Source organism: Lactuca saligna, chromosome 5 (assembly GCF_052625555.1).
Source record: "Lactuca saligna cultivar CGN05327 chromosome 5, ASM5262555v1, whole genome shotgun sequence".
In the NCBI taxonomy this organism is placed as follows: Eukaryota; Viridiplantae; Streptophyta; class Magnoliopsida; order Asterales; family Asteraceae; genus Lactuca; species Lactuca saligna.
Window position 1 is genome coordinate 275,633,790 of NC_136421.1, and position 15,126 is coordinate 275,648,915.

Here is a 15,126-nt window from a genome sequence, read left to right on the forward strand (position 1 = left end):
TATGTGAAAGTTACAGATTTTAGAAGTCGGAAGTGTGTTGTGCGAAAATGGGTGATGTGGCACAATCTTGGCCATTGCTTTCTCCCCAAGTCTTGCCACTAGATGGTGACATGTGGCACCAAGTTCAGCCATTTTCACCCTATAAATACCACCTCTCCCACCCTCATTTTCTTCACACCTTTCCCATTCTTTCTTCTCTTTACTCTCTCTCTCTAGAACCTCTCTCTAGCTCCGAAATCCCCCGAAAAGCCTAGGGAACCTCCCTAGCACGAGGCGGAAGCCCCGGAGTGCTCGACGGCTCCGAGAAGAAGAGCTTTTCGGCTCGGAAACGCTGCTCCAAGCAAAGCCTGGTTTTCTATAAAACCCGCTGTAAGTGAGCTACGCATATGCTATTTTTAATATAGTTTTTATTTAATTATATTAACGTTATTAAGAACATATAATAAATACTTGGGCTATTATTATGGGTTATGTAAGTATTTTTTTTAACGCTTATATAATAGTAATAATAGCTAGACTATTAATTAGTCTCGGCGAATAATAGACTAAAATCTATTGGTGATAATACTAGGTTTCGTCGAAGGAAATTATTTTAAAGTAAACGAAGTGTTGTCCGAGTACCGAGTCACCACCTTCTCAGGTGAGTGCATAGTCCCTTTCATGAACATGATTTTAATACAAGTATTGATTGAAGTATTAATTATATGTTTATGTGCGAGTTAATTGATGTTGCTTGAAATTCGTGTTAAAGAACATACCTGATTATATTTGATAATTTAGGATAAAGAGTAGACCTAAATTAAAAATGAGGAATATTGGGTAGTATATTCTTACGAGTACAAGTGAGTAAAACTCAGAGAATAGAAGTTAGTATATGTCACTTATCCGGGAGTATGGATTAGACATAGTCATTGTCCCTAGTCCGAGAATATGGATTAGGCATAATCATTCGTCGTTAATCCGAGAGTATGGATTAGCTATTGTCCCTAGTCCGAGAGTATGGATTAGGCATAATCATTCATCTTTAATCCGAGAGTATGGATTAGTCATTCGTCCCTAGTCCGAGAGTATGGATTTGGTAAATTCGTTCATTTCTGATCCGAGAGTATGGAGGAGGTAAAACGACTAATCTTAGGTCCGAGAGTATGGATAGCCTCGTTGCGAGGATCGACGGGGTGGGATAAGAGTTGTTTATATATATATGTATGGTGAAATTGTATATTTTGTGAATTTTAAACTATATATATGGTATAACATTGTGGGATTGAAATCCCTATGTGCTCACCAGGTTTCCCAACCTAACCCACTCAGTTTATTTATATCACAGGTGTTGATATGAAGTGACATTACACTGAGAGATTTAAAGAGATGTAGACCACTAGTGTGAATAATTGTAAGTTCTGTTTATGCTTATGTTCCTGTATTAACGATGACATCCCAAATGTTTTAAAATGAAATAAATACGTTTCTTCGAAAATGTTTTAATAACGTATTTACCATGTTTTTCTGGGAACAAATTCCGCAACCTTTTTATAAAATGAAGTACTCTGATTTTTATAAAGCATAAACAAAATCGGTCTTTTCTGGCCGTGATTTTGGGGATGTCACAGTTGGTATCAGAGCATTAGTTTAAGAGAACTAGGAATATGGATTTATTTCTAGACTTAAACTTAGAATGCTAAGCGATGATTGTGAGGTGTGAGCACTAGATTATTTTAGGAATTGTGCCTAAAATGTTTTTATGTGCTAAATACTTATGCCTGATATGCTGTTAGTTGTTCGGATCTATGGTCTGTTGCCGACCGGATCTGGAAACCTTATGTGTTTAGGATTCTAAACGTACGACTACGATATTAGAACTAGCATATAAACGTTTCGGAGTGATAAGGATGATTTAACCTTCAATCCTAAGTAAAGATCTAGATTCACCTTATTCGGTGTATAGATCAAGATGGCAAGAACCCGTAGCGGAAACGTGAATGCAAATGGGAACAGAAACCAACCCCCAGTGATTAAGCAAATACCGGTGATGGAAGCCGCCGCTGAGCCAGTCACAATGGCTGGAGTGCAAGCGATGATCCAAGCGATGTTGGATCGTCAAATGGAGGAAACTAGACGTTTGCTCCAGCAAAATCGTGAGGAAGCCACTATTCAGATCGAACAGCCCGAGTTGAACGAAGGGCAGACTGAGGAAGGAAACTACAGTGGGACTTTTGGTCAAGTCAACCCACCAATAGTTCGACAAAACAACCAAGATGACGAGGTCGAGAGGAATGGATGCAAGTACAAGGATTTTTTGACTTGCAAGCCATCGACTTTCACTGGAAAGGAGGATCCGATCGGGGTCATGGATTGGATCTCGGAGATGGAGTTAGCCTTCATGACATGTTGTTGTAGAGGGAAGCTACAGACCACATTTGCAGTGCGTCAGTTTCGAGGAGGCGCTGTACGTTGGTGGAATACCTTGGGGAAGACTCTGAACCCTAATGAGCCTCTGCAACTGACATGGGCAGAATTTCTGGTGCAATTCAAACGAAAGTATTGCTCAGCTCAAAACCTGCTTGAGCTAGAGAACCAGTTTCTAACCCTGAAGAAGGGAAGCATGTCAATCGATGAATACACCAACAACTTCACAGAGAAGATGGAGTTCGCCTTGCGTCTTATTCCGGATGAGCTGACGAAAATCGACAAGTACGCAAAGGGACTTCCATGGGAGTACGCGGTGCCAGTGCATCAAGCACCTACTCTAGAGGCAGCTATCTGGGCTGCCAAGTCTGTCGAAGATATGATCAAGGGAAGAGCCTCCAGCAAGATGGAGGTTGGCAAGAAGAGAAAGTTTAAAGGATCTTCAAGGTCCAGCGAGAAGAGAAAATTCTCGAAGTTTGAAGAAGGAACGCAATGGTGTGACAAGTGTAGAAAGAAGCACATCGGGAAATGCTCTAAATATACGACATGCTTTAAATGTGGGAAGACTGGTCATTACGCCAGCGAATGCACAACCAAGAGAGAAGTCTGCTTTAAGTGTGGAGAAGAAGGACACTTCAAACAAGACTGCCCAAAGAGAGAAGGGGCTACAAAGCCAAATGTGCCACCAAAGCCAAAGGCGAGAGCATTTCAAATGATCCTTGACGAAGCAGATGACAATGCAAGGATTCAAGAGTGAAGGCTTGACATCCGAGGATCGAGTTATGGAGTAATCGTGTAGATAGTACCTCACGATGTAGCCCGTTAGAGGCATAGTCTAGGGTGAACTTGAACACCTATGTAATAGTTTCAAGAAATAATATAAAACCTTTGTTTTGTTATCTGATGTGTTAAGTTGTTGTATGGTTTTCTTGTATGGTGACTTGGAAAAACTACGGGACAATACTTGGGACGAGTATGAGTAGGTGTGAATGGTAGTAGAGGCCTATACTACCGGAAGCACAGGACTCACACTTGGATCAGGGAAAGTCACAAGGTTACCAAGAAGCCAGTAATTGATTTCATTTTATTCAAGTATGCCGTTACCATTGTTTCGGTAATGACTAAGAAGATTGTTGTTATCCCGACCCTAGTGGTCATATCACCTTGAGTCCGAATACGATGAGTAGGTTACGTGGTTCAGAGAACCAAGTTTGATATAGCGTCCGACTTAAACCAAACGATTAAAAATCAAAGCGATCAATAGAAGTATCGCGCTCGTTGGTAGCTAGAAATGCTACATGTTAAAGTATGATTATATCACATTAGAACATGAAGGAAGGCTTAGTCTGTTTTAGAATTTAATAGACCTGAGTCTAAACGTACATCACATGATGATAAGTCATAATTTGGAGTCTAATATGAGGTAGAGAGCAGGTGCACGATCAAGTACTGCTTACAGTCAATAAGTCTAAGAGATAGACTTGAAGGAATAAAGAAGTTATAATTATTACCTAGGATGAAGAGATGACGTATGGAGTCATTATACGATCCTTGTTTCGTTGATGATTCCGGGACGTAATCATCCTAAGGGGGAGATAATTGTAACGCCCGCAGATCCGGGCTAGTCAATTTAGAGGCAATAGGGGTCAAAAATGACTTTTCGACAAAAGATTATTTATAATGAATAGTCTTAACCAAGTTTTAGAATATGTCACAAGGTTTCCGTACATATAAAGAACGCCAAAATCCGAGTTATAACGAAGAAGTTATGGCCCGCCGAAGTTTTACGGCAAAACCGGCACGGCACCGGAAGACGTAAATAGTGAATTTACGATAGAAGACTTTTTAGCCTTAGCAATCTAAACAAAAGTCATAGAATATGTTAAACTAAGAGCGTCGATAAAAAGAACGCCCAAATCTGACTTCGTATGAGGAATTATGATTTTTCTAAGATTCGGCTTAGCAGTGTACAACCCGAAACTCGACTTTTAGTTCGAGCGGTTTTTGGCTTACGTGAAATAAATGAGAGTTGAAGATCTCGTTAATAGGAACTCAACGGTAAAAAGACAGACGAAAACGGAGTCCGTATGAAGAAGTTACGAATTCTTCGCGGTCATTTAACAGTCTAAACGCCTCGTACTGTTAAATTTAAGATCGGTAGAGAATTAGCCGATGGAGTCAAAATGAAAGTTGTAGATATTATTTTTACCTACGCGTGGATATAAAGAACGTCAAAAACGGAGGTCGTATGTGAAAGTTACGGATTTTAGAAGTCGGAAGTGTGTTGTGCGAAAATGGGTGATGTGGCACAATCTTGGCCATTGCTTTCTCCCCAAGTCTTGCCACTAGATGGTGACATGTGGCACCAAGTTCAGCCATTTTCACCCTATAAATACCACCTCCCCCACCCTCATTTTCTTCACACCTTTCCCATTCTTTCTTCTCTTTACTCTCTCTCTCTAGAACCTCTCTCTAGCTCCGAAATCCCCCGAAAAGCCTAGGGAACCTCCCTAGCACGAGGCGTAAGCCCCGGAGTGCTCGACGGCTCCGAGAAGAAGAGATTTTCGGCTCGGAAACGCTGCTCCAAGCAAAGCCTGGTTTTCTATAAAACCCGCTGTAAGTGAGCTACGCCTATGCTATTTTTAATATAGTTTTTATTTAATTATATTAACGTTATTAAGAACATATAATAAATACTTGGGCTATTATTATGGGTTATGTAAGTATTTTTTAACGCTTATATAATAGTAATAATAGCTAGACTATTAATTAGTCTCGGCGAATAATAGACTAAAATCTATTGGTGATAATACTAGGTTTCGTCGAAGGAAATTATTTTAAAGTAAACGAAGTGTTGTCCGAGTACCGAGTCACCACCTTCTCAGGTGAGTGCATAGTCCCTTTCATGAACATGATTTTAATACAAGTATTGATTGAAGTATTAATTATATTTTTATGTGCGAGTTAATTGATGTTGCTTGAAATTCGTGTTAAAGAACATACCTGATTATATTTGATAATTTAGGATAAAGAGTAGACCTAAATTAAAAATGAGGAATATTGGGTAGTATATTCTTACGAGTACAAGTGAGTAAAACTCAGAGAATAGAAGTTAGTATATGTCACTTATCCGGGAGTATGGATTAGACATAGTCATTGTCCCTAGTCCGAGAATATGGATTAGGCATAATCATTCGTCGTTAATCCGAGAGTATGGATTAGCTATTGTCCCTAGTCCGAGAGTATGGATTAGGCATAATCATTCATCTTTAATCCGAGAGTATGGATTAGTCATTCGTCCCTAGTCCGAGAGTATGGATTTGGTAAATTCGTTCATTTCTGATCCGAGAGTATGGAGGAGGTAAAACGACTAATCTTAGGTCCGAGAGTATGGATAGCCTCGTTGCGAGGATCGACGGGGTGGGATAAGAGTTGTTTATATATATATATATGTATGGTGAAATTGTATATTTTGTGAATTTTAAACTATATATATGGTATAACATTGTGGGATTGAAATCCCTATGTGGTCACCAGGTTTCCCAACCTGACCCACTCAGTTTATTTATATCACAGGTGTTGATATGAAGTGACATTACACTGAGAGATTTAAAGAGATGTAGACCACTAGTGTGAATAATTGTAAGTTCTGTTTATGCTTATGTTCATGTATTAACGATGACATCCCAAATGTTTTAAAATGAAATAAATACGTTTCTTCGAAAATGTTTTAATAACGTATTTACCATGTTTTTCTGGGAACAAATTCCGTAACCTTTTTATAAAATGAAGTACTCTGATTTTTATAAAGCATAAACAAAATCGGTCTTTTCTGGCCGTGATTTTGGGGATGTCACACGGTCTATCAAGCATCCTGTTGTATATTGCACCTTCGACCCCTTGGGGAAGAAGCTAGTCAACTGTGCAGACTCAATGTCTGCAATCCATCGTATGGCAGCAATGGGGTCCATTACCCCATGGAAATCCGGCGCACCACTGCCCCTGAAGTCCTAAAAGGACTGTGTGCGTGTTCCTGACTGGCTGGTCTCCATGTCACTCTTGAGCGCCCTGAGGCGATCCTCCATCAGCTCGATAATCCCTTCCTTGATCGACCCAAAGATGACCGGGGTCGCATCAAGGATGCCTCTAGTGATCTTGGACGCGATGAACTCGCGTAACCTCTCATGCACTGGTTCGGAACCTGAACCTGAATCCGATCCCTCTCCTGAACTGCCAACTGCTGGCCTTGGACGTAGCACCACCATTCTCCCAATATATAGTGGCAACTGTCAGTGATACTGATACATCTAGAGGGATCACATCTATCACAAGTTTCCTGGTCTTGTCTTAGCCTTCCTCAATTGAAGTACGAATCCTCTGCTCTCAGTAGTATGGGCCCATACTACCTTCCACATCTATCCGTACTTTCCTCAAGAACTGCCTCGACTCCACCAAGTCCCTTGTACTGTTATTGATCTCTGCTATTATCATCCTAGGCTTTCCCTAGGGTACCTATGACTCCACCATAATCAGTCCTCAGCTACTAAAGGCCTCTTTGTAATGCCAATTAGCCATTACCTGAATACAATGACATGCAACGAGGCCCGGATAATCCTTCAAGAAAGGGACTCATCCTTACAACGGTTAGGACTCAAACAAGAGCTGCGAAATAGGGTCAAATTCAATCCTCTACGATTATCCAACCCTGATCACATGTGACTTTAATGTATTCACCTAATAGCTAACTCCCATCACTCAAAGTCAAACAAAGCACAAAGCAAGCAACATTCAGAAAAAAGGGAACGATCTCAATCAATTCTATTATCATAACATGAAATTGTACTAGCATACAATGCTAAGCTCATACTATCAGGCATAACCTAAACAGGCTATCCTACTACTGTCTACTCAATACTAGCATGTAATTCTCATAAGTTGAAAAACAGACAATAGGCACATAAGGCATCATTCGTAGATCCTTAGTCCTATTCTAGCATGCTATTCTACTGAAATTGATAAACATAACATGAACTTGTATGGGTACTTTGGGGAATACTTACTTGAGCTCGGCCGGTCGCACACATCACACACTTCGTTCTTTTTCCAAAACTCTTTTAACTTATCATTTAGAAAACCATTTCCTTGTAAAAATATTTTAATCCCTCGATTTAAGTCCAGACACCCCGGATGGTGTGTCCGAATCCCTCAAACGAGGGCTCTGATACCAACTTGTAACATGCCAAAATTTCACGTCTAAAAATTTCATTTTTAATTAATGGATTTGCAAAAATTTTGTAAGTAACAATGTGAAATCATATCATCTCATAAACAACATATCATGTATGAAAACCCAAATACTGAAAATAATAACATGTCAGAGCATAATCCCAGAATATCTCATAATGCGGAAGGTAACGAGAGTGTGTATGATGTGCAGCAACCGTGCTGGCTCCTTCCCCTTCAATGAAGAGGTACCTGAAACCAAAACTGTAAACCGTAAGCACAAAGCTTAGTGAGTTTCCCCAACATACCACATACCATACAATCACATAGAATACATACTGTCGGGTAATTCTAGGGTGCCCGACCTACCTAGTATGGCCATTCTGGGGTGCCGCCTACCCAGTACGACCATTCTGGGGTGCCGGCTTACCCGTGTCAAGCCCTTATGGGGTGCTGACCTACCCATATCAAGCCGTTCTGGGGTGCTGACCTACCTTGCGGTCCTAACAACCGAACCTCGGGGATTATTTCACCCACTACTGCTACTATCAAATATATCATAACATAAACATACTGTCAGACATATCTGGGGTGTTCGACCTACCCTTCGGTCCTAATAACCGAACTTGGGGACTATTCCCCTCCTACTACCACTATCCCATATAACATAGCATGCCAGCATATAACATATAAGGTAGTAGCAAACCTAGATGATATCACAAAGACAATCATCTAACATACAACTCCTACTGGTGGGCCGACATTGTGGTCGTAGACCCACCGCTACTGGAAGGTAACTCACCTCGCAAGGCTAACTGTTTAAAAACTGATCTGCAGATGTCTGAATGCTGCTCCGGCGGTCCTCCGACTGTAAATCCATAAAACACTTAATCAGACACCGATAACTACTCTTAGGGTAAAATGACTATTTACCCCTGACCAAGTCAAAGTCAACTTCTTGTTGACCCGACTCGCCGAGTTGGGCCGCCAACTCGTCGAGTTCCTATCCTTTCATCTGGCCTTCTTCACGCCTCCACTCATCGAGTTTGGCAATTACTCGATGAGTTCTCCTTCTAAAATAACTCCACATGAGCCTTCTTCTGACTCGCCGAGTTGTATGAACAACTCGTCGAGTTCATCACCATCCTATGAACAAGTCCTGCCGTTGACTTGCCGAGTTGTATGAACAACTCGTTGAGTTCATCTACAAACGTTGGGAGATTGCCTTGGACTCGCCATGTCTAATCATACACTTATCGAGTTCAATGGTTCTTAGGTCCTTTTTCACGTCTAAACATCCATGGGACTCCCCTCCCTAACAATTGGTCCATTCGCATAATGGATTCGGTGGTCGTTACGCCTCAACTCGTCGAGTCCCAAGAACAACTCGGCGAGTCCATCCTTGACCAATACTATACAGACGATTTAAATGGGTATTAACACATCAAAACCATAGATCTGGCCTCTTAATGTCCATTATAGACGTAAAGTTCCAAACTTGGTGCACATGCATGGGGTTTTTGGCTCAAAAATTCATAAATGGTGCTCTACAATGTACACGGGTCTCTTATGGCCATAAAGTTGGCACCTTTATGCCATGAGACCCCTCCAATGACTCAGATCTGATTGTAGAACTCCATGAATCCCATCACAAATCCGGAAATGGCTTAGAAAGCCCTAAATGCACCCAAAATCTAAGCCCTAAAGATGAACAACTACAAGAAAGATCAAAACAGGGGCATTTACCTTGATTGAGCTAAAAATGGAATATGATCTCTAGATCTACAAGCCCCAACTCGAATTCCCAAGCTTTATCCTTCCTTCCAAGCTTCACAACCACCCAAAAGCATCAAAAATGGCCTTAGATCACTCAAAGTGGCTAAGGTTTCGATAAGAGGTGTTATGGGAGCATAAGGGACAATGGAGATTGCAATAAGACATTTAAATATGGTGCAAACCCTCAGATTTAGGGTTTCCCTAAAATAGCACCTACTTGACAAGTTGGGCAACCAACTCGTCGAGTCCCAGAGGAAATACATAAATGCTTAAATTAAATGTGTACCGGGAATCAGGTATTACAGAATTACTTCCTAACAAGGTTCATCAGAACTTAGCAAGTGGCATCAAATTTGTTGCGAGTCTTGACAAGTATCGTCTAATTTACCTAACAAATGGCTTACATGTAGTCATTCAGAAGGCTCTATATATTGGTTTATTCAAATGTGATTTTATTAGAGCAAATAGTTTTTTTGATTTCTCATCTCATATACGTTGATGATGTGATCTTTATATAGGATTGGTCTCTTTGCAATGCTAGTAATTTGATTAGTATGTTGCGTTGTTTTTTCTCTCCTCGGTTCTTAAAATAAATGTTCAGAAAAGTAAGTTGCTAGGTATAGGCATTTCTGAGGGTGAGATTAATGAGATGGGTTCGATTTTGGGATGTGGGGCCTTGGCTTTTCGTTCTACATATCTTGGTTTTCCAGTTGGTTATAATATGTCTCGTATTGCTAATTGGAATGGTGTAGTTGATAAATTTTAAAATAAAATTTTTGGTTGGAAGGATGATACTCTCTCTTTTGGTGGCAGACTGCGTTGATTAAAGCAATTCTTGGTAATTTACTTACTTATTACATGTCTCTTTACAAAATGTTGGTTGTTGTGGAAAAAATATTGGGATCTTTTCAAAACAATTTTTTCTTAGGTGGAGATGTGGAATAGGGGAAGATGACATAGGTTTCTTGGAAAAAGTGTTTAGCGAGTAAAGATCTTGGGGGTTTGGGTATTGGAAGTATATTTGCTCTTAATAGTTTCCTTTTGTTTAAATAGATATGAAGATTTAGAATGAATTACAATTACTTGTGGCCTAAGTTCATTATCCATAGGGTTGATGGTCGTATTGATAAGCCGATCACTAATGGGTCCATGTCGTCGCCATGGAAAGTGATTGTTACTGATGCTAGAAACTTTTTCAAAAAGGTATTGGCCTTTTTGCATGTGCAAACTTCAGCTTGGTAACATGTCTTCTATTTTTTTTGGATGACGTTTGGTGTGGTGGTATCTCTTTAAAAGCTTAGTTTCCTAGGGTTTATACGCTTTCTTTGGAGAAGTCATGTTTGGTTTCAAACAAGCTAATGTAATCTGATTGGATTTCGGTTTTTAGAAGGCCTTTGAGAGGTGGTGAGGAAATTCTTCAGTATACTTCCTTGAGGTCTTCTGTTTCCAACACTATTCTTGTGGAGAAACAGTTGGGTTAAGTCGATTGGTGCTTCTGTAGGCTCACACCCAAAACCCTACAAACCCTAGAATGAAGAGGAAATAGAATAAGTAGAGGTAAATTCCGTTTATAAGCTTCTTAGAAAGGTTGTGCACGAAAATAATGAGCTGAGGGGTTCTATTTATAGTTTAGGTAACTTACAGACAAAACCATATTTGAATTTGATTAAATAACATATTTTATCCCAGTTTAAATCATTTCCTTATATGTAACCAGGGTACTTTCAGAAACCCTATGAATCCCTCTAAAATTGTCCATGCTTTGGATGGTTCTAGAATTGTTTATTTTTTTCAACTATTGCATAATTACAATTCACCAATTGCACCTTTACTTAATTCCAATTAATACCAAATTAATTCTAGATTAATTCTTATTAATAATTAATTAATTCTTATTGATTTCTTATTAATGTATTAACCATATAAATTAACAAATCAATTATTTAACTATTAATGTTGTATTAATTTATTAATCATATAATAAGTTAACATATCAATCATCTATTTCTAATTAACATATTAATCATATAATATATTAACAAATCATTTACTTTATTTCTTAATATCATTTCTAGCTATTTGTGATTATGAAGACACTAAAAAAAGGATTTTGCTTTTAATTTCAAGAATACACCAATTTAGTTATAAGTTTAGACACATTAATCCAACATAATATGTCAATCATCTTTTCTGTTCATGTGGGATGTCGATGGATTTATAGTCTTTTATCTAGGTGGTGAGAGTTTGATTTATCAGTTTTCTTTTCCATCTCAAAGTGGTTAAATTAGATCAATTTTGCCCATATGTTACTCCATGTGAAAAGATGTATGAATGTGGTTGCTCTTACAATGTTTTGGGTGGTTTGGTCTTGTCGTAATAAGTTGTTGTTCGCAAAAGTTAAACCCTCTAAGGCGGTGCTTTGGGATTTTATTTAATCTCAATCTTTCTTATGAATTAACTCTATAATTCCTAAGTTTAGAGTTACATGGCTCAATTGGGTGCAAAATCCGTCTCATATAATTACTTAAGGTACTTATTTTTCTTCTAGATTTTGCTAGTTCTTTTATTGTTTAATTCCGCCATTCCAAAAAATGCCATTTAATATGTATATTGGAACAACCAAGTTGTATTTCTTCTGGGAGCCGTTTTACAATGTGTTTTATATATTTTAAGACAATATGTTATGAGGGAAAGATAGAAGTTGCGAAATTTTGAGTGTTATGATAGATATCAAACATTTTAATTAGAATCGCTTTCGGAGTGATATCATGCATAGATAAAATGAGGGAATAAATACTATGATGGTATGGACATGTCGAATGGTGACTACCGTCTACTCCGGTGGAATGATTATTGGTCGATGCTTAAAAAAAGGTGTGCCCTTGATGAAATTGGAAAATAGTATGATGTTAGATATGCAAGAGTTTGTTTTTTCCAAGGACATGAACGTAGATACCGAGTGTTTGTAAGCTTAGGATTATGAAAGTATATTAGCTTAAAGAATTTTTGCTTGTAAGAGTACACCTTTTCCCCAATATTTAAACTTATCTATTTATTACCATTCCTATTTTCCCACTATTTCTTGTAGACGGTTTGAGCTCTATTCTTTATGTTTGTTTTAGTTTCATGCATTTGTTTTGGTACTTACCGACTTTCTCTCTTCATGTTTATTACATTGTAGCTAGGTTTGTGATTTTCTTGTATTAGAGGTCAAATGTGAAAACAACTACAAGATCTTCATGTTGAATACATGGTTATCTATATCTATCTTCGTGTGGAAGACATGATTATCTACATCTATCTTCTTGTTACCCTATTAATATGGGATCCAAAGATATATTTATATTGAGGTTGTCTTAACCATGCTTATCTTAGAATGAACAATAATGAATGTTACTAACAAGGGAATACACAAAGTACCGTAGTTTTCATAGGATCATAAGATTAGGAGGAATGATAAAACTCCTAGCATCTTATCACATCAGCTTTTCGAGTGTTACATCATTTTTTTTCTCTATTAGCATCTAATTCTTAGTATTTGATAGTGAGTGATAACACTCCTTAAAAAATATTTTTTATCTAAATAAAAGTCCAAATTATAATTCACTCGAATAAGCTTCCGCCAATCAAAGTATACAAACCCATTCTTTCTTATCTTCCAAACCTTAACGATCTAAGGGTTGCGATCCACTAGTGAGCATTAAAGGGCGGTGTTCCAGCTAGTCTAATGAGAATAATGAACCTTCCTAACACTCCCACTCTGTTCAACCTAAACATCATAACACATAAATTCAAATATATAGGCTATTTAGTTTACATGACAAGCAATGGGAATATCATGTAGCCGAAATAACTTATTTTCTTTATTAATAAAGCTCTCCCTTTTTCTTTATATGGCCGAAGTCTCGAGTTTTGTATATTACTAGTACTAGTATTATAAGTTAGGTTTTAATTAGTAATTAATTACTAATTAAATAATGTTTCAAAACAAATATTATATTTTAGGTTATGGAATAAATAATTTAAAAAGGAACAAGAGAAGAAAAAACCATGCGGACCTTCGGTCAAAAGGCGTTCCATCATAACCGAAGAGACACATGAAGTACACCACCCGCCCCACAAACACACTCACTCCCGACAAAGCATGCACTCAGACCTTTACCATCCCTCCACCACCACCATTTCCGCCGGAAACATGTCAAATCGCCATTATCTCTCGCCGCAGATGCTGCTCCAAACCTGTAACTCTTCGTTGCAGTTGCAGCCAGATCCTTACGGTTATAATGACTTGGTGACCACAGATTCGTCACTACCTGCTCGCTCCTTCTCGTCGTCGACGTCAGCTTCCATAAATCACAAAGAAGCTGAGAAGCGTCGGAGAGAGAGAATCAATTCTCATCTTAATCGCCTTAGAACACTTCTCCCTTGCAATTCGAAAGTAAATTCTTCCTCCTTATTATTTCTGGTTCATGTTCATATCGGTAATTGAATCTCGAATAACATTTAGAAGCTTTTTCGGGATCTAAATCACACGTTCTTTTAGGGTTTTTCATGTCGTGTTTAGGAAAGTTCAAAGTAGTTCAACTTTATCAAATTAGGGTTTCTATTTTCTTTATCAAAACTGATGCAAATCAGATCATATGATTGATTTATGTTCCTTTTTGTTTTTAATAACGTGATGTAGACAGATAAAGCATCTCTGCTAGCAAAAGTGATTCAAAGGTTGAAGGAGCTGAAACAAACAACTTCAGAAATCGAACACCTCGAAGGCTTACCTTCTGAAACGGATGAAATCACAGTAATCTCGTTGAATAACAATCAAAGCGATGGAAGAATAGTAATCAAGGCTTCAATATGTTGTGATGACCGATCAGATCTTCTTAGCGACATGATCCGAACCCTAAAATCACTGCAACTGAGTCCTTCAAGAATGGAACTGGTGGCGATCGGTGGGCGTATAAGGAACGTCGTATTGGTGGAATGTGATTATCCAGGAGATGATTGTGGTGATTTGATTCATTGCGTGAAGGAAGCTTTGGGCTGCTTGATTAAAAGTAATTTGGGTTCGGATCAATCATCAAAACGTAGAAAGATGATTGTTTGTACATGAACATGATCATCTTGTGATTCATTTCATCATTTGGATCTTCAAATATGTTGATTTGTGGTTATAATAGAGTTAATCGTTTGATCCAATCATTTAGATTGTTGCAAATGCTTTGTTTTCGAGAAAAATAAGAAGGCACACGACCAATTTATATCAAGATCAATTATGTCAAAATCACTTTCAAAAAACGTCATCTGAAGTATGAGTGATAACGACCAAAACAGATGTTAAATTTCCAAAAATATATTCAATAAAACTAAATATTAAATGCGCTCCAAATTACGTTATTTTTTTCTCATAAAATCCTCAATTTAAATTACTAAATGAATTATCTATTGACAAATGAGAAGTATAAATATTTTGAGAAAAGCAAATATATTGAGAAAAATAATAATGATCTCGGCGATTAACTTTTTTTTTTGGACCTTGATAATGTTAAAGCTAGAATCAATAAAATTATTTTGTATTGGCATAGTTATAAGGCGAAAATAACTTATTAGGGTAATGCATTTTTTGTTTTGTTCATATTTTGATAATTTTTTTGTTGTTCTATCATAATTTTTTTGAAAGTGTTTACATATGATCATTATGATTGGTTGTAGCAAGTTACAGCT

General features: G+C 38.0%; 1 protein-coding gene across 1 annotated transcript; it reads left to right on the forward strand.

Moving 5' to 3' along the window:
• The first annotated feature begins 13,476 nt into the window (after positions 1-13,476).
• LOC145047933 (transcription factor bHLH106-like) lies at positions 13,477-14,669 on the forward strand. Its single transcript, XM_078996308.1, has 2 exons — positions 13,477-13,843; positions 14,090-14,669. The coding sequence occupies exons 1-2, from the start codon at positions 13,550-13,552 to the stop codon at positions 14,513-14,515; spliced, it is 720 nt and encodes a 239-aa protein (XP_078852434.1). The 5' UTR covers positions 13,477-13,549; the 3' UTR covers positions 14,516-14,669.
• Positions 14,670-15,126: the final 457 nt, after the last annotated feature.

What these genes read in the sequence shown, in the direction of transcription:
- LOC145047933 (XM_078996308.1), top strand. Translation starts at nt 13,550, where the DNA reads ATGCACTCAGACCTTTACCATCCCTCCACCACCACCATTTCCGCCGGA. An exon ending in TTCTCCCTTGCAATTCGAAA is followed by an intron (nt 13,844 to 14,089) that starts GTAAATTCTTCC and finishes AACGTGATGTAG; the next exon opens with ACAGATAAAGCATCTCTGCT.